Source organism: Vanacampus margaritifer, chromosome 19, assembly GCF_051991255.1.
Source record: "Vanacampus margaritifer isolate UIUO_Vmar chromosome 19, RoL_Vmar_1.0, whole genome shotgun sequence".
NCBI classification, from domain to species: Eukaryota; Metazoa; Chordata; class Actinopteri; order Syngnathiformes; family Syngnathidae; genus Vanacampus; species Vanacampus margaritifer.
This window is the reverse complement of record NC_135450.1, coordinates 11,417,283-11,444,176: the sequence shown is the minus strand read 5'-3', so window position 1 is coordinate 11,444,176 and position 26,894 is coordinate 11,417,283. Positions and strand designations below refer to the sequence as shown.

The 26,894-nt window shown below is 39.6% G+C and overlaps 3 protein-coding genes and 1 long non-coding RNA gene across 6 annotated transcripts in view; 3 read left to right on the top strand and 1 right to left on the bottom strand.

Annotated features, from left to right (window-relative positions):
• Positions 1 to 26,894, top strand: part of LOC144039634 (dynein regulatory complex protein 1-like) — a 281,634-nt gene that overhangs the window by 100,143 nt on the left and 154,597 nt on the right. The gene's annotated exons all lie outside the window — the stretch shown is intronic.
• dicp3.1 (diverse immunoglobulin domain-containing protein 3.1) lies at positions 10,078 to 13,610 on the top strand. The gene is made up of 7 exons (XM_077553089.1): positions 10,078 to 10,168; positions 10,304 to 10,564; positions 11,696 to 11,992; positions 12,056 to 12,109; positions 12,193 to 12,300; positions 13,121 to 13,161; positions 13,231 to 13,610. The coding sequence occupies exons 1-7, from the start codon at positions 10,117 to 10,119 to the stop codon at positions 13,336 to 13,338; spliced, it is 921 nt and encodes a 306-aa protein (XP_077409215.1). The 5' UTR covers positions 10,078 to 10,116; the 3' UTR covers positions 13,339 to 13,610.
• On the top strand, positions 17,406 to 21,425 carry vrtn (vertebrae development associated). Its single transcript, XM_077552753.1, has 3 exons — positions 17,406 to 17,621; positions 18,543 to 18,856; positions 19,261 to 21,425. The coding sequence occupies exons 2-3, from the start codon at positions 18,545 to 18,547 to the stop codon at positions 20,950 to 20,952; spliced, it is 2,004 nt and encodes a 667-aa protein (XP_077408879.1). The 5' UTR covers positions 17,406 to 17,621; positions 18,543 to 18,544; the 3' UTR covers positions 20,953 to 21,425.
• Positions 26,335 to 26,894, bottom strand: part of LOC144039637 (uncharacterized) — an 83,286-nt gene continuing 82,726 nt past the window's right edge. The window contains exon 3 of the long non-coding RNA XR_013289504.1: positions 26,335 to 26,661. This is a non-coding gene — a long non-coding RNA (uncharacterized LOC144039637). The remainder of the gene's footprint in view (positions 26,662 to 26,894) is intronic.

The window sequence follows — 26,894 nt, the reverse complement described above, 5'->3', positions numbered from 1 at the left end:
ATATAAAAATACCCAAATTATGATTCATGTAACGAAGCAGAACTCTATTGAATTAAAAATAACAAACTTATTAGATAATAGTGAATGTGAGAATTTACAGTTACAGTTAAATGTTTGTCTACAACATTTATACATGGCCTCTAAAAAAATGACCAGATGATTTCAGGCACGGCTTCTTGAAACTTTTTTGTGCTTCTACTCATGATATACAGTACATGCCTACTGAATTTAGTATATTTTATGGAAAACAGCAAGAATGTCCTCAACATGGTGACTGGTTTGGGCTATGAAAAATAAATATGAAGAAATGAAGTTATTACAAGAGAGCCCAAATAAAACCTCAACAACTTCAACCACAAGTGCTAAATATCAAATAATCTATAACAATAATCATTTCATTCTTGCGTCATATTTTTCCTAAAATTTAGGAAAATTCCCCACCCTGTTTATAATTTGAAGCTTTATTATGGATTATTTGAGTGCAATTGTCTCACTGGACAAACTGCTCTCATTATGTTTAGGATCAAATCTTTGATAATAACTTTTCACATCCAGCAGTTTAAGTGAAGTGTTCAAATAACAAAAGAAAGGAAATACTTTGCTCGTGATGCGTCGCCCGCGCACTCAACCAGGTGGAAAATGAGTGGAAAAGCCTGCTCGGTATTTGTCACCGATTAAATCGTTACGTCATGAGATTCATTTGCGGCTCACGGGGCCTGTGGCTCGTTCCAGCTAGCAGCTGTTAGTTTCCATTAAGTGGCAGTAGCAACCAGGCGCGTTCGTCCTCAACATTCGGTATCCTCGTGAGCACAAAACGCCCGAGAGTCCTGTCATCATAACCCCCCCCCCCAACTATGGTACTTAATACTTCTCATTTATTATCATCAGTAACTAAAGCCAAAATGTTGATGCAATGTATCTCCGATATCACCCCCGACGCTGGGCAATTAAAGGGAGATGAATGCTTGTTTCTACAGTCAGACTGGACCGATTTGTCAAAAACCTCGCATTTTAAACATAATATGCCTATTAAAAAGTGTGTTTTCATCAGAATCTGTCGTCATGAAAATGTAGCAGGATAATGAAACTGAGACGTTTTCCTGAGCGCGGCGGTTTCTTGCACGTCAAACTAAAGGCAAAAGATACGGCGGTATGCAGATCGTATTTAGGATCATGGCTGTTAACATTTTTAAAATTGCGTATTTTTCTACATTTTAATGTCAGTCAAGACCAATAAAACTGTACGTAAAACACGGCTGGGCATTTAGCGTTTATGGTGATGGTAAAAGTTTGACTTTGTAGCAGATGAATTGAATTTACACATTGTCCTTCCCATCAGAGCGTATGTACAAGTATTTATACATTATTTTCAGCTTAAACACTTTTAAATATACAAATTAAATCTTATGAGTTTTTGATTTTTTTTTTTTTTGCTTTGAGCTGTTATGCTAACGTTATACGTGGGCTAACAGTATTGTCTGTATTTGAACACAGTGCATTAACACATCTAGCGATACAACAGTTTTCACAGGCATATATTCTTTATCCTCTGCATAAAAATGTGTTTTTCTATATACTGAGGTCAGCTAAAAAGCGGATGGGGGGGCCACAAATTGCCCCTGGGTCATAGTTTGGACACCCTGATTTACAGAGTGCCATTTTCCATATTAAAGAACACATTTTAATGTGTTTTTTTTATTGTTTAGGGGGGAGCTGCAACAAATGGAAATGTATTTATTTATATATATATTTATTTATTCATTCATTCATAAAATTAGTATCAAGTTTAAATATGTTACGTTTCTAATGGTGGCAGTTTGAATTTCCGTTATTTCCTATGGGAATATTGATTTAACAGCAACACTACAATCAGAGTTTTTCAAACTGTTGTTTGATTCATTTTGACTTCATTTAGACAACCTTGCCAAAAAGAAACATCTGTTCATTAGGTCCACTGAAAGAGACGTTTTTTTTTTCTTCTTCTCCCTTTCATCTCATCACGGTGGTCTTTGTCCCTGTGGAATAAACTGCGCCGATGACAATGAGTTTGGGCCGCGAACGGCGCCGATGCTGCCGACCGCATTAACATCTGATTAGATCCAGCTCCGCCAAAAACCTGATCTTATTAAAGCGGCCTTAAACACGGCGCATCGCCTCCGAAGATGCGGCCAAGCTGACCCTCGTTTGCGCCAGAGCGTCAGCTGTCAGCCATTTTTCCAGAATCTGTCGGAGCGTGTGTAATAGTTTTCATGCGGCGCGGCGAGAGTCAAGGTCTGCGCACGCGGCAAAACACACATCTTTTACAGCAAAAAGGCCAAGAGGCCACGCTGGCTTGATTAAGTCCAGGCTTGAGCTTACTTTCCACACGTGGCTCGTACATTAGCAACTCAGCTATATGTGTTTGTTTTTTTCTTCAAAGCTTCCTTTTGGCCTCATTTTGAGTATTTAAGAGCACCTTTCCACTCCACCATTTTTTTTTTTTATTCAACATGATTATAGAATGTGTGCTCGTGAACACATGCTAGGTTGCTTTTTTTGTTTTTTTTAAGTGGGTCACTATTTGGCCTGGAAAAAGTTAAGACTTCATTGTAGAAAGCTTAAATCATCACAGAGAAGCTTTGGACAGAGAAAGAAAAAGACAGGCAGGAAATGTATTTAAACTGAGTTGAGAACAGATGTTTTACTTATAGCTCAAGATCTTCATTGTTGTCGCAAATACTGTATATGTGACCTCTAACAGGCAAATGTGTGTGTAGTCAACAACACATATCGTCGAAATGATCGCATAAATCACTCAGACCTTTCATCAATTTCAACTTGTAATAGAAATCACAGCGCATGACTCAAGTCTTGACAGGATGTATCAGTTTTACTCAACAAAATCAGAATGTTGTCACTAGTGGCTGCTGCTTGCACAGGACGTAAAACAAGTCCAAAAATTGACTACACCGGATGCTACAGACCACACACACATGAACACGAACATTTTGGGTTGAATCATCATTAACATTTGACGGCAGGGCTCACTTTGACGAGGTTAACATTAGAACGCTGCTGGCACAGGAGCTGAACGGATAAATAAATTCACAGAAAAAAAGGTTTTACAACATTTTTATTATTTTTTTGTGTGAGCCTCAACTATTATTTTGTTGGCTTTGAAGTGCACGAGTAGAAAAATGCATCTGGACTCGTTTAGGAAAGTTCCACTTTTAGATGTGCCCGCCTTGACCCAAAACATAAGTTGAAAATATGATGAAACAAAACCTCACAGGACAATAAACAAAAAAAGAATCTGGAAATTATTAATTGCCCAAATAACAAATGTCACTCTGATCTCATGCTTATAAAAAAAAGGGTATAAACTTACTTATGTGCTTTGCTAATAAATCACTTTTTGGGCTTACATAGAAACCCAAGAATGCTTAACAAGTATTTCTTAAAGATTGTGAATCACCTTTGGCAGGTTTTGCAGTATTCATTTAACACTTGTTTCGAAAAGAAAGTTCATGTCTGAAATATACATCTTGCTGCATAACTGGCTCGCTAGCTCAGTTGCTAGGTTATGACGGACTTGTTACAAAGCTAACTCAAGACTCAAGAATGCTTTGTGAATAGGGAAATACATTTTTAATCTTGATTATCTGATTACGTTCATGGTGTTCTTTTTTAAGGATTAGTGTTATTACAATGGAAGTCTAGAGTCTGGAAATTGTTAGCTGGCTCGCCAGTTAGCTGGCTACTTAGCTAGATAGATAGCTAGCTAGCTAGACAGACAGACAGACAAGTTCTATTTGACTCTAGCAAATGTTTTACACGCTCAAAAAGCATTCACTGCAGTCCAATAGGGCCTATTAATAATCCACTACTACTACTAGGTTCTGGTCCAGCTTTTCCAAAACGTTCTTTTACTTCATTGTTATCAGGATCGTCACTGGAAAAGTCCATGTAACCAGGAAGCGGCTTCATCGGCTAATCCAAACAAAAAGTTTGGCAGGTAAGTCAGCCTTTGTCAAATATTGTTTTTCAAGTGCTGGCTTCCCAAATGTGATTTTATCATTATCACCTGAATATACTCTGTGTCGGCACAGTTGGAGTGTAGAAACAAGCCAACATAAATACGAGTTGCCCAGACTTGGCCCTATCTACAACTTTGTTTCTCATCAGAATTAAGCCTGAAATCATACAAAATTAAATGTAATGTTCATGATACAGGTCAACTAAAAGGTAATTGCTACCTTAATTAAAATGATTGTCTGTAATTTGTTGGGAGTTTATCTTATTTGACCAAAATGTTATTGATATTTTAGAGAAGATAATAGCTAATTGCTAACTTGAAGCATTTTATTGGGCCATATTCTTCTGTTATTGCCTAAGTCTTTTTTTTTTTTTTTTTTTTTTTTATACACGCCTGGCTTGCACACCTTTCTTTCACCTGCGCATATACCCCTGTCCAGACTTCTGACACACCTACTGCGCATAACCTGGAAATATTGAGCAACAATGACATGTTTCCAGGTCAATAATCTCATACATCTGGACAGTAGCAAAAAAAAAAAAAAAACAGTGTGTTCCCATCTTGTCAGTACTAAAACTTACTGTTAGCTCTCATCCAAATTGCATTTTGCAGTTTTTCCAAGGAAAAGTGAATCATCCCGAGAAAGAAAGAAATGATCCGGTCCAATTTAGACAGCAGTTAATTTGTCGTGCTTGTAAGCTTTTATTGTGACATATTTTTGATATTTTACAGTCTGTGAGCAATGACCCAATCACTGTAGATGCAAATTCACCAATTCATATTCCACTGCAAAAGCTCAATAAAGGATACAAAAACGTTGTCCGGAATAAATTGTGCTGGAATTTCTATCCATATTTCAAAGTCATAGCAGGAACTCTCACACAGGGCATCGGAACATAAACTGTAAAAGTCATTGCGTGTGCCGCACAATTTAAATCAAAAATGGAAAAATGAGCCATATTGAAAATGATCATTTGTCAGTCATGACATTTCAAACTCAAGTTAGAAAGCCAAACAAAACAGAGAGCTGTTCTGGATTTCCAGGGAGTGACTTTGGAGCAAAGACAGTAATCAGACTTTATGCTTGTGGTCGCCGATGGCAATTTTGATCATTGAAATAGCGCTGGAAAGCAAGATTTATTTACGCACAGCGACATGGTGACAGATGCGGGACGGATAGAAACGCAAACACTTCCTTCTGTGGTCATATGTCTGCAAATAGCTCAGACAATATAGAGCGCTAGCGCACAAGAGGCAGAACATATTAAAATCCTGTAGAGTGGTACAATAACTAAACTTACCATTTTAATGAGGCTCAGTTTATGCATAAAGCAAATTGATTTTCGTCAGTGAAATAACTTGAAATGCCATTAATTAGTTTAAAACCACTATCACAATTTTCGACAAGACTTTAAATTTGGTGCATTGGATTCATCGTCATTTTTGTTTGTCCGTTTGATTCACCCTAGTGAGGATAAGTGATAGAGAAGATAGATTGATGGATAGTTCAGTGGTTCAGTTAGAAATGAGCTAGCATGTTAGCCTGTACACCTCGTTAACCCTGTGTTTGCAGTAGACAAATCACTTTTCCCCCCAAACTAACAAATTTATAATCTCACAAAACAAATAAAAAACTACGCACAAAAATGTACATGAGGAAATTAACCTACAGCTATTGATTTCTGTAGGCGTAAAACACAGGATGATAGAGGGTTGAGCACCAGCAAAAATGAGGCTGATCTTGAAACACTTCCTGTTTTCTGTTCTTACAAATTTAGTGTTAACACAATCGAGTGCTGCCACCTAGTCGCCCAAAGTGAAATTACATCATAAAATAAAGAACAAAATTCTTCTAACTGGCCCCAAAAAAGTGTTTATTGTAGAGATAAAATCCTACTTTGTTATGTACATTAACAAAACATTTGTACTACATTACTAGACAACGTAGATGTTGACAATGACACGGCAACCTCCTTCAGAATATTGTTGACGGTTGTTTTCTGTCAAAGCCATTGCGGTGGCGTAGAAAGGCAAAACCATAAAAACTCTGCCACTGTCCAAATATTTCTGGAATCTGGACCTAACTTGTGTGTTGAAATGCATCCTCCATTGTGGAGGCCGGATATGGTGCCTGCTTTTCTTAATGCGGACTGGCCAAAGTCCACAGCCGGAGACGGAAAAGTCCCACAGCAACGGGAGCCGTCTGTCTGCTCCGACGAGGACGGCTGATTTGAAGCAGCACTTGTTAATTCATTCGCGACCAATGTTTTGTGAAGTTCTGTTTCGCATCATGTTTGTGTTTTTCGTGACCTCTGCGGAGCGACCGGCGCCGATGAGGTCACTCACGTGGAGCCCCCGCGAATATGTTGAATCACGTCAGCGTCCTTGGGACAATTTTACGAGATGTTAAACGAGATCATATTCATAACTGGACGATTTTCCAGCAATTTGCTGCTCCTGTTTGAGTTTCAGTGCTGGAGTAAATTGCTGCACCAATGCAAGGACTGTTGTTTGATTTCATTGCAATCCATTACCCTCCAAAAAAAAGCTAAATTCTCATCTTGAACTGTCCGGCCGAGCCGTTGCTATTTTTCAGTCGTATAACTTGCAGACATAACAGAACTGCCATCCAAACAGACTTTTAGAATAACTCACTGTGAGAGAATGGAAAGAGAAGAAACCCACATGGACAATCTGAACCTAATAATAGGATATAGTGTCGCTAAGAGAGTGTGAAATTATTTAAGACAGTGGCGAGGATCCTTTGATCGTAAAACGTAGTCGATATCCACTGCCAATATTACATCTGTTTTGGAAAAATGTGTGGAAAATCCCCTGGCAGTTTGTGTACTGATCTCTTAAACAAACAAGTCCCATATCCAAACTTGCTCGGGTCTTTGCATAAAACGCCGCTATAGCTACTTGAATGAATTGACCTTGAATCTACCTCCATTTTTTTTTTTTCCCACAACCCCCATTTTGTTGTGACCCACTCATCTTTTCCGTGCTGACTGCAGCTCCAGGCCTTTCCATGCGAACATATGTTTAGACAGACAATGAAACATAGCAGACGGCAATAATGAAAAGATTCTGAAGGATTCTTGCGCCATTTGGTGTGTGACGCATGATCTCACTTAGACTGTCAACTAACTGGAAGCCAGGCAGAGAGCAAGCTGTTTTGAAAATGACCTCCCTTTGACCAGTGAAGACTACCAAACGGACGAGTTGTTTATTCTTTTGGCTTTGGGGTCAACAAGGTCAAAAAAGCTGTAAAAAAAAAAAAAAAAATGAAGCTGTAGTGCAGGTGTACCTAATATATTGCCTGATTGACAAGATCCATATTGTTGTAGTTGAAGTTATTAATCCGTACAAGCATGTCTGTTACATATTATCCTTTAAAGTTGCTTTCTGATTAGCGCTTGTATCGTATTTGTCAGCTCATAGATCCTTGCCTCGATTGCTTCACTGTTGGCTGAAGTGCGGATGAAGATTCTTTGACCGTTAGATAATTTCTTTTAAGGGCCAAAATGAAGGCTATGAGTCACTTGGATGCGAATTCAAGCATGGATGAAAAGTAACATTTGTATAGCGTTTTATCCGCAACAACATACCGAATTTTTTTTTGTATATCCTCCAAAATCTCAACCAGGACTAATTTCTCATTGAGAGAGGTGATAAAGCTTTGTGACGTGGCGATGATTATTTAAGAATACGCTTGTCTGAATTTTGCCCGCCATGTGTGAAGTGAGCTGTAACACATTTTGCTCCAACCGGCCAATCGGGGGACGAAAAACGGCAACGTCATCAAAGGGCCATCTGAAATCTGATTGGTTAAAGAAATAGTCCCACTGCTAACAGATGTGGCAAATCCAGGTCCAGAAAGTAAAAAACCTGACACAGTTTGGCTTTAGCCCCTTGTGCTAGCTAGCTAGCTGCCTAGCTCGGGAGCTAGCTAGCTAGCACAAGGGGCTAAAGCCAAACTGTGGCAGGTTTTTAAAATTCTGACCTGGATTTGCCACCTCTGATTGCTAATAAAGTTTAAATTACATTGGCCAGGACTACTCATTCTAAAGGCTGTGGGCAGATTAGATTAGCATGGCAACATAAAGAGGCTCAACTCTGATTGGACCACCCAAAAAAAAGTAATAATCTAACGTTCACATTACTGGAAGCAGTGCAGCCAAGACAACTCCAACAAATTGAAGAAAATGGACTGTTGGGAATAATTAATAATTTTGTTTTCTAAATGTTACCGCCCTCTATTGGGCGCAGAGGACGTCACACCCAGAAGTTGATTGAGAGACTAATCAAGTGGAGGACACTATTTGATGAAATACGGTATATTTTTGTTTTTCTTGCTACCGTCTGGCACCATCACCATCATCATGCGGTATACCAGGAAGTGAAAGAGTCCATCGAGGGCGAAGTTCCTTCCTCGACAACGAGCCAAGTCTGGCGCATTCAAACGGACAACTGTATTGAGCTTGAAAAATTCATCCTTTTGGGTCCCCTCCAGTTGCTATTCACTTCTTTTTAGCCTCTTTCCAATGACACATCCCTTCACTTCCAGCCAAAGAGCTGCTGTGAACTGGCAGCGCCGACGCCTGCTGATTTGTTGAAAAATCCAACCGTGATTAAATCGAAAAGGAGTCTTCATTCCAAATCCAACAGATTGTACAAATGAATAATACATGTAGAAGTGCTAAACTTCGGTCCATTAACAGGAAATTACAATAACTATGTTCAACTAAAGTCAGTGTAATGAATGCAAACAGAGCTGAAATGAGCAGAATTTGCCAGGTAAAAAAAAGCAAGCCAGCCTAAACCTCGGTGACCCTTCAAGTCAACAGTGTTTTATTACACTGCTGTCTGGACGACAGCCTTAAGTGTTGCATAACGGCAAAGACCCAACCATCCGTGGTTACACCCTTCTGTTAAAAACTACATCCGGGCGAGTTTGTGATCCCCCCCAAAAAACAAAAAAGAAACAGTCATCATGACTTGACAGTCGGAAATGATAAATATGATCTGTGAAAAACATATCAGCTGTCTCTGAGGCCGCTAATTTGATATATAATCCATCCCCCAAATGCGAGATCCGGTTCTGCAGTCCTGCTGGCGTTTCTGTTGGTTTTGTTACATATAATTGTGATAAATGTATCTGCAATTTGTTATTAAGAAGTGTGAAACATTTAGCCATTATTTGTAATAAATACAGTTTTGTTTTGTTTTTAAGCTATTTATGGTTTGTTGGTTTTTAAGTTGTTAAGTAAGTTGTTAAGTTAAGAAACAGTTAAGTGAAAATTCTGAGATAAAAGTCGTCGGCTGACCTTTTTTTTTTTTTTTTTTACTTTCACTGGCCCTAATCTTGTTCTGTATATGTTGACCAGTAGTAGGCCTTTTATTTTTTTATTTTTTTTATTGTATTTTTTATTATATTTTATTTTATGGTATTTTATTATTTGTTTTATTTTTTTATTTTTAGAAAAAGAATTACCTCATTCATCTTTATTAGGAATCTAAAAAGTGTGTTACTGCCATCTCCTGGCCAACTTCAAAACTGTCTGTTGCCTTCTGATATCAACGTCTGAAAGACACCTTATAGTAATGGGAGGGGGATTTGGAAGTGGTTGCTATTGTACAAAGAAAAAGAATACAGTACACTCACGGTACAGTCACTTAAGTACTGTATAGGCCTAATGTTTGTTTGGTCTCTGAATGTCACAAATGCAGATTTAACATTTTAACTAAATGGCAGCAGGATAGTTCACAGCATCCAGCAACTACAATATTGTTGAAAGAAATCATTTGTATTCATTTCAATGAGCAAAGATGATTTGATATAAGGAAGGCGTGGTCACAGAATGCCCTAAACTCATATCTCAAGGTGCCACTGTGCAGTTAAGTTCAAATAACATAAAATATGAATAATAATCTCCCAGTTAACCTAATGTGTTCACTCCCGCTGTACTAAAAGTACTCAATGACGTCACATGAAGTCTGCCCTAAGCAGCAGTTTGTTCGAGGAAGTTGCATGCAAAGGCAGGAAGTACAACAGAATGACTCGGGCGAGCATTTGGACACTTGAGCACACAGTCAGGATGCTCGAGCGCTTCGCCATGAGGCTGCTCCTGCTTCCTCTCATCATCGCAGGTAATGATATTTGGATGAAAAAAGGAATTTTTTGAGAATTATTTTTTTTTTTGTGTGTGGAAAAGTTGCCACCAACAGTCTTCTATTGAAGTCCTATTGATTCTAGCCTATTGCACAACCAACTCTGTGTTGCAGGCATCAACGGCGACAGTGAGCCGTTCAGCTTGACGTTCACGTTTCCGTGCGCCCATTCGGCGTGCTATCACATTTGGAGATTTACCCCGAAAACTGAAAGCGTCGTCGATGTGGTGATAGCGAGTAACGGAGAGATGCTGAAATCGCCGGGAGACGACTATCAGGACCAAAAATGCACAAAGAAGCTCCCACGTCTGACAGAAGACAACATTGGAACTCATTACTGCAGAATTATGGATGATGCCTTCACACCTCAAAATGGTCAGTAAAACTGCAATGCTTGGACACTTGAAGGTGCAATTTAATAATGGGGGGAAAAAATAAGTGTCACAAGAATAAAATCTGATTTAGAAGACGATGAAGTATATTACAAGAAAAATATATTTTGACAAGAATTGCATGTAAACAGGACGTGCATTACGTTGGAATATGATATGACTTCACAAATCATGCTTTTTTTCTAGATATATTTTTTAGATTAGATTAGGTTTCTTTTTTGTTTAGTTTTTTGACATTTAATTTTTTTAAATCAGAAAAAAATCCCAAATTTATGAGCAAAATCTCATAATTTTATGAGAATAAAGGATTTTAAAATCAAATAATTTTTTTTAAGTCAGACAAAAAGAGTACATATTTAACAATAATAATTAATTATATTTGCCTATATGTCTTAGAAAAATAGTATTTTTCTTTTGCATAAATTGTATATCTTTACAGAAAAAAAGTTAATATATATATTTTTTTTTAAATAAAGCATTTCTAGAACTATTTAATATTTTGGGGAGAATTTAATATTTTGTTTTGTTTGAAGAAACCATTTTTATTATTGTATTACAATGAGCTGTACAATACTTTTTTTCAGACCGATACCAAATACTGCTGAGAAGGACTTACTTGATCTCTGAATTAAAAAAAACATTTTTTGCCTTAAGTATCTGTGACTGGTATCGGCAGCCACCACAATACTAGCAGTACCACTAGTAGTGATAAAAGTAAGTGTTTTATTACAGTTATGTCATGTCATGTATACATTCGACCCAAAAAAATAAAATAAAAATAATGCCGTATGAAAAATCATTTCAAGTCTTAATTGTCAGTAATTAAGTTTTTTTTAACTGAAAGATGAAAGTCTGAAGTGAATATATTACAAAAATAAGTGCTAAAGTTACTCATATGATAAAGTTTTTGAACTTTCAAAAAAAAAAATGAGTGTATCATGCCAAAATGTCATCATTTTATAAGTGGACCCCAAAATGGTAAAATTTTGCCACATTACAATAAAGTCAGAATTTTAAAATAAAAAAGTTCTCCAATGATATGTAAAAAAAAAAGTCCCAGATGAGAAAAAAATATATAAAATGAAAATGAATGTTCATTTGTGGTTTCTTTTAGAAGCGCCCGTGTTTAAAGAGCCGCCGGGCTTTGGCGTGTCTTTCCAGTGCACCCTGCTGTCCTTCTTGACACTGGGCCATTGCTTAAAAAGGCAGCGGTCTGACGTGCGCTTGACCTGGTTGGACCAAGACAACCGGGAGGTTGGCAACAACTTGCGCTATCGCATTTCGCGAATGTCCACGTGCGACGTCACCTTGACTGTCAACTTGCAAGCTCCCGGGAGCGAGGCGTTCAGGTGCCAGGCTACAATGGGAAAAAACACTTGGACTTCGGCAGAGATGCGAGTCCAAGTACCAGGTGTGGCGCTAACAGAACTGTCATTATTTTTAAACGACAAATAACACAAATGTCCTTGTTTAGTTGCGAAAGGGAAGGGAAGAAGAGACTCCAACTTCAAAGAAGTAGAACCTCAGGGTATGGAATGAAGTCCACTCAGTTTTAAAAATGACTAATTATAAATGTATGCCACAGAAGTGACGTCCGTGTCATGTTTCCAGGTGACAGCCGCTACGAAGTCACCGTGGTGGTGGCGGTATTGGCGTGCGCCACGTTGACCGCTTTGGCCGCCATGTTTGTTGTGATCCGGCGAAGAAAGGCAGCGAGTAGTAAGTACTGACGGTGTTAAAATAGTTTGGGATTTAGTTTTAATTTGTTTTTAGAGCAAGTTTATTAGTTATTATTATTTTGGTAAAATGCTTTGTTTTATTTAGTTATTAGTTTTATTAAGTTATTAGCTTTAATTTTCATTTTAGTGTGAAGTGTTTGTCGAGTGCTTCTGTATGGACGTACAGCAATACTGTACCGAAAACTCATGTATCTTAATTGACATATTTTGGTTAAAAAAAACTAAAGAAAAAGAAAGAAGCATTTGTTCACTTTTAGTTTTAGGTATTTCACAGTTTTCCTTATCAATAATAACCTTGCAAATGACTAAGAGAAACTGCAAAGAGACCTTAAAATAGTCATAAAATAATAATAAACAGAATATAAAAAATAAAATATAAGCAGAGATAAACCTGATATATAGCTAGCAATAGCATCAAATTAAATTTGCCGTTTTCCCCCCCAAACCAACAAACTTAACTTTGCATCTCACAATTTGTATCAATAAAAATGCCAAAAGATGCACATTATAAATTGAACTGTTGCATTTTGTAGGTGTAAAAAGTAGGAATGTGACCTTAAAAAATCTTCTGAAGAAATACGGTGATCTGAAATACTTCCTGTTTCAATTCTTCTTTTTTTAAGTCAAATTTAGTGCCAAACAAAATTAAGTGCTGCCATTTGCCATCAACAGTGGAATTACACTCACAATAAAGGGGAGGCGGGACGATATTAAAATAGGTCCTCACAAATTGTTTACATTTTAGTCGTAGAATATAAGATGTCCATTTTCGTATGACATTATGCAAATGATGATTTCAGATCTGCCGGGAGCTTCTTGCTCCACAGCCATTCACAACCATGTAAGTCAACCCTCAACCTAATTCATATCATGTGGGAGCAAACAAACTGAGTTCAATGATTAATCACAGGTGGCGGATGACGTCGTTTATGCGGATGTGGTCCTGCCCGATGGTGCACAAAGTGTGTTTTTCTCTCAGGGCCAAGATACAGAATATGCTTGCATTCGCCACCAGTAGTCCTCAATGCGTGTTTATGTGCAGAGAAGATTGTTTTTGTTGTACGTGTGTCTGCTTAAGTATTTATATGTTATGTATTTGAAAAGTCTACCTCAAGACATACCAGTTCCCCCTTTTTTTTTTTGTCATTTAATAAGAGTGACTTCCTGATTTTCTGTGTTCTCCCTGTGAACATTCTGTTATTCTTGTTTTTGTTTTGTTTTTAGATTTTAAAATCAAATTTTTTCCTCTCTTTTTTTCCTCTTGCAAAATAATAATAAAAAAAAGTTTGTTATGAAGCTGTGACTTTATATTTTCCTCAAAAACATATGACTATTCTCTTAACAAAAGCTGCTAAAATTATTTGGAAATATATATATTTTTGCTTTCTTGATTTAACTTAAGCCTGCATTTGCGTACACGCACGCACACACACACACACACGAGGTCACACCTGCGCAGCCATACACGCATACACTGTAACACAGTCTCAGCAGGCGAGAGAGCCTGCCGGAGCCGGTCCCGGCCTTGCCCGATTTGCATTTTAAATGCTTTTTAGTCAGCCCACTCTTGTGTTGTTCACAGTGCATCTCCACACCTCAGAGTGTGCGCGTGTGTGTGTGTGCGTGACAGAAAGCGAGAAAGAGGGGGTCGAAAAGATAAGTGTGAAAGCAGAAATGTTTATAGGAAGAGAAACTTTGGGAATATTAGTATTATAGTGGCGCATTCTTAAGACACGAGTGAGCCACTTTACAAGATTTTTGAGCGTTTGCGATACGAGCGCCGTACAGTGGCAGCGAACTCAAGTCACGTCACGACAACGAGCAGTTTGGCAGACAGATTCTCCCAAAAATAAGATCATTGCTATTACTTGGCTGATTGCCACTCCGAGCTGAAGATGACTAATGAACAAAAGACACTTTATTAGCTTAATGCTAACAAACAGCACAAAACACCATAGACAGGCTAACGCATTATAACTCGTGAGGCAACACAAATAGCACATGTAGACGGATAGAATAACAACACTCACAGGCATATTTCTTCATAGTCTACAAAAAATGACTAATATTACTGCGGCAAACTCAAGAGTGATGAAGTCCATGTAGAGTGTATCTGTATGTCAGTATTATAGTCCCTGCAGGTGGCCAAGGTGCACGCAACAGAAGGAGCAGCACAATGGCCATTGAATTGAAGCAAATATCGGGACAAAAATTGTTCATGAATTAAAAAACAAAAACAAATATGAGTTGTAATGTGCTACAAATAGCAATATTATTTAAGTATTACGTAGATTATGGAAGCATATAGCATTCCTTTTTTTTTTTTTTGCTGTTTGTTAAAAAAAAAAATCTTTTTAGTTTCTGTTTTTCACATAATAATAATTACTATTATTATTTATGTATTTATTTTTTATTGTGGGAAAAAATCCGTTTTTCCTGAATGTTTTTTAAAAGCTGTTTTTAATGATTTGTTTGTTTTTAGAATAACTGTTTTAGGAATAACTTATTTTCTATTTTTTCAGAATATATTCTGTTTATTGGATTTGTTTGTTTTAGTTTTTCATAATAATAATAATAATAATAATAATATATATATATTTTTTATTTATTTTATTTTTATTTTTTTTATTTTTTTGAGAACAGAATTCAGTTTTTTTTCCTGTATCTTGGGATATTATTTCTGTTTATATATATATATATATATATTTTTTTTTTTGGAACTGTTAGAACAATATTTTGTGTGATGCATTTAAGTGTGTAAATGTGTGGGTGTGAAAACCCTGGAACCCTAAACAAAACCTTCTTTGTCGGAGGTCATTAAAACAGCTCGAAGGAACACGGTGACTCTTTCAAACCTCCAAGTGATGCACTTCTTGTGTGCCTTGCACAACGATTTCACCATTGTCATTTCAAAAACCTTTAGCCGGCGTACCACAAAAAAAAAAAAAAACATACCACATGCTTTTGACACACTTTGCAACCATTCAACCATGGAAAAGATTACATGCATTATTTACTCACCTATGCATTGTGCGTGTGTGTTAGGTCACACAATCAACTGATAAGGTCAAAGCCGCGAAGCCTGTCCGAGCCAGGCACCAGCTTGTCTGATGGGTCAGCGGGGGCCAAATGTTGCTGTCCCCTGCTGTCGAGTGTGCGCGTGTGAGTGACCTGGGGGGTTGTGCGTGGAACAAAAGGGCCTTGATGAGCGAAATCCTGCAATAGACACAAGAGAGAGGTGAGAGGTGTTAAAAAAGTGGAGGCCGAGTTCCACGCCCAGTCTGAACGCTCTCCGCTCCAATCCACAAACGGGACTCACACACACACACACACACACACACACGCACACACGCACACACACACACACACACACACACACACACACACACACACACACACACACACACACACACACACACACACACACACACACACACACACACACACACACACACACACACACACACACACACACACACAGTAGATAGCTGACCACATCTTATTTGGATGAGCACCAAATAACTTTGCAGGTGCTCAACTCATTTTGTGCATTACGTTACATTTTTTGGTCATCAGTTACTTAACTACTTACTAACTCATGAAACTGTATGGCTTGTAAAAAAATAAAAAAAAATAAAAAATACAATCACGGTATGCAGTGAACCTAACACTTCCCAACAAGAACAATTCTTGAAAAGTCAAACTAAACATAAAACAAATAGACTCAAACCTGGTGTGTTTAAAACAATCACCAATCTTTGCATTCAATTTCACCAGTTTATTGGTCACGCACATGGAAAATGGAATCGATGGGCTAGCAAACATCATCTATGTAAGCAATAGATATTTGAACACTATACCATCATACACAGTCATACATTCTTTATCATCTGCAACTAACATTACTTCAGTGCATTCACTTACAGTAGTTGTGAAACTCTTATTTGTTTGTTTTCCATGACTACATTATACTGCCCCCCGGTGGCCAATGCAATGGACACCAAAAGAAGCCGCATGCCATTTAAATATGTTATGCTATTTTTTAAATAATGTAATACTATAATGTGCTATTTGCCTTATTACTAACACATTGCATTTACATTTGTTTCCATTGAAAGATGATTTGCGATGAGTGTTTTGACTTACGAGCATGGTCAAGGAACAAGTTAAAGTCGTATCTCAAAGCACAAGTACAGCATGGACTTTATGAAATCCTATTAAAAATAAAGTAAAATTATACTATATATTTATCTATATATTATGGCCCCAAAAGTGGTTTGGCTGTATTAGCTATTTTAAAATCAAAATAAATTGCCGATTTATTGTGGATTTCTTTCTGTCTGTCTGTCTTTCTTTCTTTCTTTTTACACACGGATATATTACACAGATTAAAACAATCCCTCGTCCCCAAAAATACCCCCCAATATTATTATTAATAATAATAATAATAATCTTCCAATTTGTTTTTACATTTTACCCTTTGTTGTAAAATTCAACACTTATGGTAATTTTATTTAGTAAAATATTGGACTCGGTATTGGCTTAAAATGTTGTTGCTTTTTTAAATATAATATGAACATTATAATGTGATGGGCCACCATAAAAATAAAATAAAAACATGCTCGACCATGAAACCAAATCAAACTATAAATTAAAACATTCTTAATGCAATGCTACAAACTGATCATTTATTAGTATTTATTTATCCTCAAATAATATGCAGGACCATAAAAAGAAAATATGACATAATGGATTAATCAGAGTATGTTTGGATTAATAGATTTAAATGTGGTGAAAATAATAATGGTCAAAAAAAAAGATTTTTTTTGTTTCTTTCTTTTCTTTTTTTAATGCTTAACAAAATCTCGACAACAAAGCAGCGTTCAAGAGCCAAAACACGGAAAACATTTTGAGTTTGTAATAGCTATGAGGAACAAATTGCACTTTAATTCCAAGCACAGCTGACACATAACCTTGAACTGTTGACAAAATAACATGTTGCTCAAACTCAAAGCCTCCCACTGAGACTGTCCTTTTGTTAACACTTCACATTGAAGTTGACCCTGACTGCACCACCGCCAGGAGGAGGAGGAGGAGGAGGAGGAAAGAGGAAGGAGGAGCACCTTTTTTTTTTCCTTCCACCGATTGACAATTTCCTGAGGAGGTTTTCGTGGCTGCGCCGCATTGTCACCTTTGACGCACGCGATGGAGTAGGACGAGGCAGCGGGAGCAAACTTTTTGCAAGTCCTCGCAAGTTTTTTTGCTTTTCGGTTCCTCGGCGACATCAACGCATCACCGCAGGTTGGTTTTGCACGTTGCTTTCTAATTCTCGCGTGAAATGTTTGTCATTGTTGTTGAAAAGTTTCATGGCGCATTTCGTTTTTTTTTTTTTTAGGTCGTTAAAAGTTTGCAAAATGAACGGCGAGTTTGCGTGGCGATGAACACGTTTGCACGAGTTGCATTTGAATGGAGTCATCGAGAGATAACATGGATTTGACATTACAACAACCTTAACGAACTATATTCATTCCTGCGCGCATGAATTACAGGTTTTTCTAATTAAGTTGATTGCAAAATCAGCAATTTAGCTCTTTTTAGGGAACCTGACTAAGAACCTCTATGAAATATAAATTATTGAATGCATTTTACTAAGTACTAAAAGTTGCTCTGTTGTTTCATATGACGTGTGCGGTTTCGATTTTGAATACCAACGGTAATATGGTTCTCATCTTAATTAAACATAGTTCATCCTGAAGAATGATGTTTGTTGTCAGACAAAGTCGATCAATAAAAAGTCGTTTTGCAAGTTTTTGATTGTGTTGGATAAACTAGCTGTGATTTAGCTCGCTGTAGGGAACCTACTGTAAATCTTGACCTCAATCAATTCAAACTGTTTAGTCACTGTGCGTTATGTTTAACTAGTCAGATAGTTCCATTGCATAATGAGGTGAGCAGGATTCATTTTGAATACCGACTTCAGTAGCCAAATATGGTTCCCAGCGAGATTAAACACATTTATTTCCTTTATAATTCTTCCTCTTTCTTTTACGATCTTTTTAGCTCTGTTGGGAACCTAATGAAAAGACGTCCCTCTAGATAACAATCGGACTTAATTCTTTAATAATGTCATTGTCCCTATAAAGGTGCTGAAAAGATCTGCAATATAGCGCGAGAACACTGAACACAATTGATGGTTTCCCTGCTTTCCGTGATGTCCGACAGTCATGATCCAGCGGAACGAGGTGGTGCTGTCCATCCTGAGAGAGCTCCAGGAGGCCACGGAGAGCTCGGGCCTGGACGCGCTCACCCTGAAAGCCCTGGAGGTGGACCGGCTCCTGGCTCCCTTCCCGCTGCCCCGCCCGCCCTGCCAGAACTTTCCCGACTGGGTCGGCGTGGACGACGTGGCCCAGGGCCTGTACCCGCGGGACGCCCCTGCGGACCTCCTGCCGCTGCGATGCAAAGGGAAGGGCAACCTGCTGTTTGACGCGGCCAGCATGCTGCTGGTGGGCAACAGTGGGCTGAGCTTGGAGCTGCAGGTGAGAGTCCATTGCCAATTTTTCACCATATTGATGTATACTGGACTAGTTTTTGGTGAAAAGGATATAGTGGGAGAGGAACCAGTTGAGGTGGCTCGGGCATTTGGTTCGGACGCCTCCCTGGGGTGGTGTTCCGGGCATGTCCTACCGGCGAGAGGCCCTGGGGACGACCCAGGACACGCTGGAGAGACTACGTCTCTCGGCTGGCCTGGGAACGCCTTGGGATCCTGTCGGAGGAGCTGGGTGAAGTGGCTGGGGTGGGAAGTCTGGGCTTCCCTGCTGCCCCCGCGACCCGACCCCGGATAAGCGGAATTGAAGACGGACGGATATAGTGGGCTTACTTTGGTGGTCAAGATGATGAGAAAAAAAAAAAATCTAATCTGATTTTGTTTTTACTCCACCAGGTAAGGACGGTTGCAGAAATGGTCCTGTGGAAGAGGTACTACCTGTCCGGGATGATCGACTCCAAGATGATGCTCCAGGCGGTCCGCTTCAGCCTCTGCGCCGAGGAGTCGGAGGCCATGATCAAGCTGTCGGCCGGCGTCCTGGAAGCCATCTTTGACGCCGACGTCAAGGCCTCGTGCTTCCCCGACTCGTACGCCAACATGTGGCATGTGTACGCGCTGGCGTCAGTGCTGGAGGTGAACATCTACTCCATCTACCCCATGTTCAACCATAAGATCCGATACTACTTCAACCGAATCATCCGGCCCAGGACTTGGCCCAAAGAGTGCGAGCCTCAAACCCTCCACATCATGTGGTCCGGCGAGATGCAATCCGAGACTTTGTTCCGACCGGATCACTTCGTGGCCTTCGTCCACGTCAGCGATTTCGCTTCCAGGAGTCCCAAGAGCGAGGAGCTCCTCAACCAAGACTCCCAGTTCTCATACCCGAGTCTGAAGGACAAGTACAACATCACGAAGAGGACCTTCTACCGCTGGAAGAGGCAGTCACAGGAGCACTGTAAGAAGTCCACGGCCCGCTACGAGGCCAAGTACTTCCTGCAGGCGTGCTACCTGGGAGGGAAGCTCATCCCGCTGCACCAGTTCAAGGAGTTCTTCCCGGAAATCTCCAGATCGTCTTACTACAACTGGAAGCAGGAGCTCCTCAAATCGGGCGGTACCTTCTCCACCTCCTCGTCCACGGGCGAGGTAAGTCCCGGCGAGAGCACGGAGCAGGAAGCCTGGTCCTCACCGGAGCTCAGACAGGAAGAGTTGGACCAACAAGACAGCGTGGCCGGAATGTTCGGCCTCAGCATGGCGGATCTGGAGCGGGCGCAGAGCGTCGCCCACATGCAGCAAGCCAAACGCTGCCTGCAGAACTGCATCGCCACCAACGCCTCGTTTCCCTTCAGGCTCTTCAAGCGCAACTTTCCCGGCATCTCCAGGTCCACCTACTACAACTGGAGGAAGGAGGCCATGTTGTTCATCGGAGGCTACAAAGCCAGCAGCTCGGACAGCTCGGACGGCGACAAGAGCCAAAGTCCTCAAAGCATCTCGCCGGTGTTGAACAATGTCGGTGAAGCAGCTCCACGCTCGAAGATCTGCAGGCACAGGCACAGAAGTTTCCGGGTGGCGTACGTGAGTAAGAAACAACTCCGGGATGTCGCCAAGCTGCTGGTCCAGAAGTCCAAATTGTCCCTAAGCAAGTTCAAGCTCAGGTTTCCAACTTTGTCCCTTTGCTTCTTCTGGCTGTGGAGGAACGGAAACACAAAGCGGAGGGTGACGGAGGTCGACACCCCTGCCCCGAAGGTTGAAGACGCGCCGATCATCAACATGGCACATAATCACGCGCCGCTCCCGTTCGCAGAGATCCCCTCGTACGTCGGCTGCGGCTCCAGCGCGGCTCCCCTAAACGACCCGCGTCCCAGCGACGGCCTGGCGTGCTCCCTGCCGGACACGCAGAGGCTGGCGGTGGACGTGGTGGCGCTGGCCAACTTCAAAGCGAAGGCCAAGCTGTTCCTGCAGACGCGCTTCGAGGAGAAGTCCTTCCCCACGTTCAAGGAGTTCCGCTCCCACTTTCCCTTCACCCCGCGTTCCACCTACTACATGTGGAAGCGGGCTCTGCATCACGGGGTGTCGCTGGTTCACGGCTGAAGCCCGGCGCATCGCCGCATTTGGAAAATTTGCACATGTGTAACACTGTGACTGAGACGCGGGCGTGTTGAAGGCCCTGCAGGCAAAAGGCAGTTCAAAGCTTGGACTCCCCGCTAAGATCCGTACCAGGCACCCTTTACTTTTCTTTGGTTGTTGTATGCTTTTTGCATATCACGTTGAGTGTTTCTACGAGCCAGGGTTCTTATTACAATTTTTTTAGTTCACCTGCATGTCTTTTTTTTTTTTTTTTGCTTAGTAATCAACACTATCGTGACTTGCACCAAAAAAACACTGTGAATGTATCATTTTGACCAAATGCACCTTTATTCTGAAGACACTTGAATGTAACTTTTTTGTCTACCGCTCATTTCAAGACTACCTATTCTCAGTTGCCTTTCATAAGCTACTTTTTTTTTTCTAAGTCCAGTGTTACATTTGTGCTCACCTAGTGTGAAAATAAAAAGTGCCGCAGACTAGAGTTGTATTTATTTCAGTAGGCGAGAAAAACTGCTAGGCCTTAGTGCACCAACTTTAAAAATTTGCAAAACTGGACCTGGCGGTATCGATGGCCTGCATAGGATGTGTAAACAATCATTTAACAATAGCGGGTCAGCGGTTTTGTGTGTTTTTCCTCTTCTGTGCAGCTTATTGTGCTCATGCTAATGAAGGTAATGGTCAAGGGTGGGGACGAGGGGGAGGGGGGGGGTCTTAATTGTATGCAAGGGGGGGATCAAGGTGGTGGAGATAAGACTGGAGAGGTTGTGTTTTGGTGAAGGGGGTTCAAGAAGTGTAGAGAATGGGTGGGGGGTTGCCTCAGACACTTTGATCAAGTGATACCGCCACTCGCATGTAAAAGTGAAGCGCTTGAGAGGTGCAAGTTAAAATTCGCATCCTCTATCTGGTCACATTTATTTCAGCGTCAAAATGTAAGATGCCACCAATATATTACACGTACTGTTAAATTAATAATAAAAACAGACCTGTCAAACAAATTTTTTTTTTAAATCACATATTAGAATTTTGATTAATCGCTTAATTTTTGTCCGCCAAATTTAAAAAGCACCTGTTGTTAAATTTTTCGACATTTACAGTTATGAGGACGTCACCCCAAAAATTTTATCCACTGCACACACTCATCCTTGTCTTTTTTTTAATCAGTCAATTACTTGCATAATTTAAAAAAGAAAAAGATCCTAATAGTTTGACACAAACAAATATTCTGAATGTCATATGCAAACATTTATTAAATAACGTAACCATCCACTGTCAGCTAAAGGATCATCTGCGGCTAAAATTAATAGTGCGATTAATCTGCATTAATACATGATTAATGCGATCAATTAATTAGTTAACACTTTAAATTTGACAGCCCTAATTAAAATAGAGCATTATTGCAAAAAGGCTGGTATTGGACTTTTATTTATTTATTTATATTTATATTATTTATTTATTTATTTATTAAGTTTGGCTGCAGAATATAGCAGAGACTAAAATTGAGCAGCTTTTCAAAAGACATTTTCTTACAACTGTGCTGCAATAAAAGCTATTACAAAAGGGAAGTCAACCCAAAAATGTTCTTTGCAAAAATATCTTGTAGGCAATCCCATTAGTCTAAAGACAATATTCTGATTAATATTGTGTTTATCAAATATGAATCAAGCAGCAAAATGTACCCATTTTTATCCATAAAACTGAGTGGATTTTGCTGCTTAACTCATATTCCACACACACAATATTAATCAGAATGCTAAGTTTAGACTAGTGGGGGTACAGCACAAAAACGTGAATACTGAAAATATGGAAAACATTTTGACAATACTGCAGTGTATTTTATAGGTGAACTTCAAGTGAAAAATGAGCACGAAATGAGATTGTTTTAATCAAGTCCATGCTTTGTTTTTTTTTAGGTTTTAAAAGTCAAGACAAATTGCCATTAATCCTCCCAAATGAATATCTTTTCAATGCTAAGTTATTTCTCTTAAACAAGCACAGAATGCTAATGCATTCTGTCTCCCAACTTTTTACTTTTATTGGAGAAAAGCAAACTTGGCAAGCAGATTTTTAAGTGTGTTGTGAGCAGTAGGGTTGATGGTGTGGAATTAATGAGGGTTGGAAGGTCTTGTGACAATTTAGCATATGTCTGTATGTGTTTACACCAGAGCTGCAGTTTTGTTCTTTGTGAACAAAAGAATGAGGGAAACCTTGATAGGGCCCTTAATTAAAATTGTGATTAGAGAAAGTGGTTTAAACACATGACTTTGTCATTCTGAGCAGTTAATCATTTTTAATCAGTGCAGGTTCTTCCATTTAATGATGTGACCACACACATGTAATGTCCCTTTTTGTCCACTAGATATCAGTAGTGTGCCGTGGACAAGATTGCATAAACTGGAAAAGGCTGCAATATTTTGAAACCAGGTAAATTGAACTAAGACCACAAAAAGTGATTTTTGTTTTGTTAGGGCAGCAAAATATGCAACACCGGCTTGGTAAAAATACATTAATGACAGTTTTCAACAAATCAACGCAAGTGCTGAGCTACACGCTGGGCTGCAACTCAGCAGGAGTTAATAAATGACTGCCTTCGTCTGCCAGGACAGCCTGTCATAAGGGGGATTTTAGTATAAGTGAGTATTAGTGACACATGTCATTCTCCATCTATCTTATCCTCACTAGGGGTGCTGCAAATTAATCTATTGATGATTTTTTATTTTTTTTTACCTTTCTGCCACAATTTTCTGCTTTTCAAAAACAACCTAAGATGGTGCCAAAGCGTTGCCTAATAGAAAAGTACTTCTTTGTCATCATCTTGTCGAATCTTGGTGCCAAGGAACTGTGTTGAAGTGTGGAGAGGAGCTTCCTAACCATTAAAAGTAGTACAGATATGTAGTTGCTACTCTTGTACTATTATCCGTCATTTCCGCTGCGTCTATGTAGCGCCCTCCTCGGCTATGCTAACTCGCGTCAGTAGTTTTCACGTAGAACTTCGAAGTGTTGCTTTTTTTCACTAAACCAACTAAGTGTTTGCGTTTATGTTGTCTGTTTCTATAAACCGATGCTAAAGTGTGACCAAATGTTTTGAGTTGCAACTTAGCCGGCTAACGTAGCGCATTATGCCATTATGCTAATTTATTAATGTTAATGTTAATGCAACTTCCTGTTGTCTTGAGAATGTCTGTATGCGAAACAAACCACAATTTTGTAACCGCAAGCCATCCCAGCTTCCAGGCTGCCGCCACCGGCTGGCGACAGAACACAATTGGCACTGGGTTTTCCTTTGTGGTGATGTGTCCAATGGGGGAGGGGTAACTCACACTACAGCTATTTCTTTGGGGATTATAGGAAGGGATTATGTCTACGTAAAAATGGCGACAAAAGTGTGCGCGTTTGTTGCAAAAAATGATTGAGTTGTCAACAAAGCCATTTTTATGCTTTGTGGTCATAAAGGCGGAGCATTGAGTTAAAGCCGGTTAGTGTATTGATCATGGAGAGAAAAAAAAAAAGTGCACTGTACACAGCGCATCCCAGAGGACTTCATCATAGCACTGTCACTTGCAATCAAGTGTGTAATGTTTCACAAAAAAGCCAAGGGGAGTTCTAAACTGCTGCGTCTGATTGCATTTGCTCCTCTGCCTTCTTTAAAAGGTCCTGTCTGGGGATTTGGACTGTTGCATTGTTGTTTTCTTAGAACAAGTGAAACTGAGAGGAAAAATGTCTTCACGCGTGCCTTCATGGATTTCATGGGTGTAATACACGTATGTCGCCCGTATGTATTAACCCTGGAGAACCCAAGAACCCTTTTCTTCTTTGGAAAATTATGAATTATACATTAAATGACTGCTATAAATTCACTGAACACCAAAAAATATGTTTTTTCAATTTTAACTCTTTATTCCCTAATTTAGGATTAGGGCGAAATTTGACCCTTTTGGGATTTAGGGGTATCATTTCGAAAAATCTGAATAACAAAAACTGTCTGTAAACTATTTAGAATTTAAGAAAAGAATCAATCAAATACACAGCTACATTGAACAATATATTTTTTTAGTTTTATTTGTTGCATTTTAGCCATCTTGTCACCACCACTCTGGCTCATGTAAGTGCAATATTCATCCACTAGATGGCCCCATGCAGGGGTCAGAAGTGGCACTCTGGACTTTTGAAGTTAAATTTGTAAAAAAAAAAAAAAAAAGGTCTTTGTTATTTGAGTAGCAGAATTTATAGGGGCCAAATTTGACCCCGTGGGTTCTCCAGGGTTAAATGTGCACGTTTGTGGTTCCTGCTCACATTTACAGTTGATTATAAGGCTATAAAGGCTAAAGGAGGAGCGACATGACGCCCCGGGAAGACGGCCGCATATGTATGTTCGTGTCGGGATTCTGCACCTGCAGCGTCGCTTTTCATTGGCCGAGGCTTTTGTCCAGCGTGGAATCAGCGAGCGCACACTCTCGGCCGATAATGACTAGTAATGCGTTCGATACCCTCCAGACGGATAAGGCTTGTTTCCAATCGGACGTGCTGGCCAACCGGCGGGATTGGGGCGCTCATCTGTTGCACGGCCCCTGCACTTTGTCTCCAGAGCTCATAAATCAAACTGGAGTGAAGTTGCGGCCCACCGGGGGAAAGTTCCATTTTATTTGCACTTAATGGAAACAAAGCGACTTGTCCTCCAAAGCCTGGACACATTAGGAGCACCTATACCATCTATCATCCAATACATAATAAACTGGTTGAAACAAACACGTTATGACAGCTGTTTTTCGTTGTTGTTTTTCCCAATTTCAGTTTTCACATTTAATGTTTTTGTTTTTTAACTTAATGCAGGGAACTATCAGTTTCTGGCCTCTACAAGGTTGACAAATCAAAATACATTTGAAATACAATAACACGTTTATAAATAAATCCCTAAACACACATGATATGACTTTTTTCTTTCCTCGCCGTTTTCCTGGAGGTTTGCCATCAAACGCTAAAGTTTCTGCTCATTTAGTTTGTTTTCTTGTCTCACACTACCGTATTCTAATCTAGCATTGTCTTTGTTTACACGAGGAATGTTGGATCTGTTTGTGCCGCGTATGCCTCAAGGCATTGCTGTTTTTCAAACGATATCGCAGAAGGGGGGTTAGGGGAAGTATCAGGAGACATAGGCGCGTTTGGCGTTCCAGAAATAAACTTTGCATGTAAAATTTGTCATTTATCAAAGTTTGGATCTGTCATAGATTTGAGTGTATAAAAAAAAACAAAAAAACAAACAACAATAAAAAGTAAATATATCAACACAGGCTTTAATGCTCTGACCAAAGCATAATTAGCACCTTAGCCTAGCATAGCACTGGACCATATCAAATAGACAGCGTTATGCCATACGATAACAGTCCTTATCACGGTATAGCATAGCCTAGCATAGCACCATGATATGTCACAATATACCAATATACAACAGAGCGGGGTTTCACGCTAGTTAGCACACCCAAAGTGCCTGCTTGGCCGGTTAGTAGTAGATAAGAAACGAGGTCAGCTTAGCTAGCTTTCGCTATTCCGATAGTCTTAAAAAAAATCATACCAGGGTTACCTCAGGCTGGAGGCGAGGAAAGAGGGCAGCGGCAACACCATTTTCTTTCTTTTCAATCTTCAACTCCTGCTTGAGGCATTGTTTGCTGAGGGGATGTTGCCAGGCGAAAAGTCTGATCACGTCGATATTCTCTTGGACTAGAGAAAATACAATAACAGAGAAAGTGAGTCATTCTGCTGACTCTGAGCCCATTAGAAGCCAAATGACTTCAAAGCTGGCATTTATGTTGATTCTTTTCGTACATAAATACATATGATGGCATAAAATTCAACGGAAAAAAAAAATGCAAGTTGTCTCTCGAGAAAGAAATTACAAAAATGTTGTGTTTAGGATGCTGCAATTTCCACGTTTCCGTTTTCGTATTTATGCT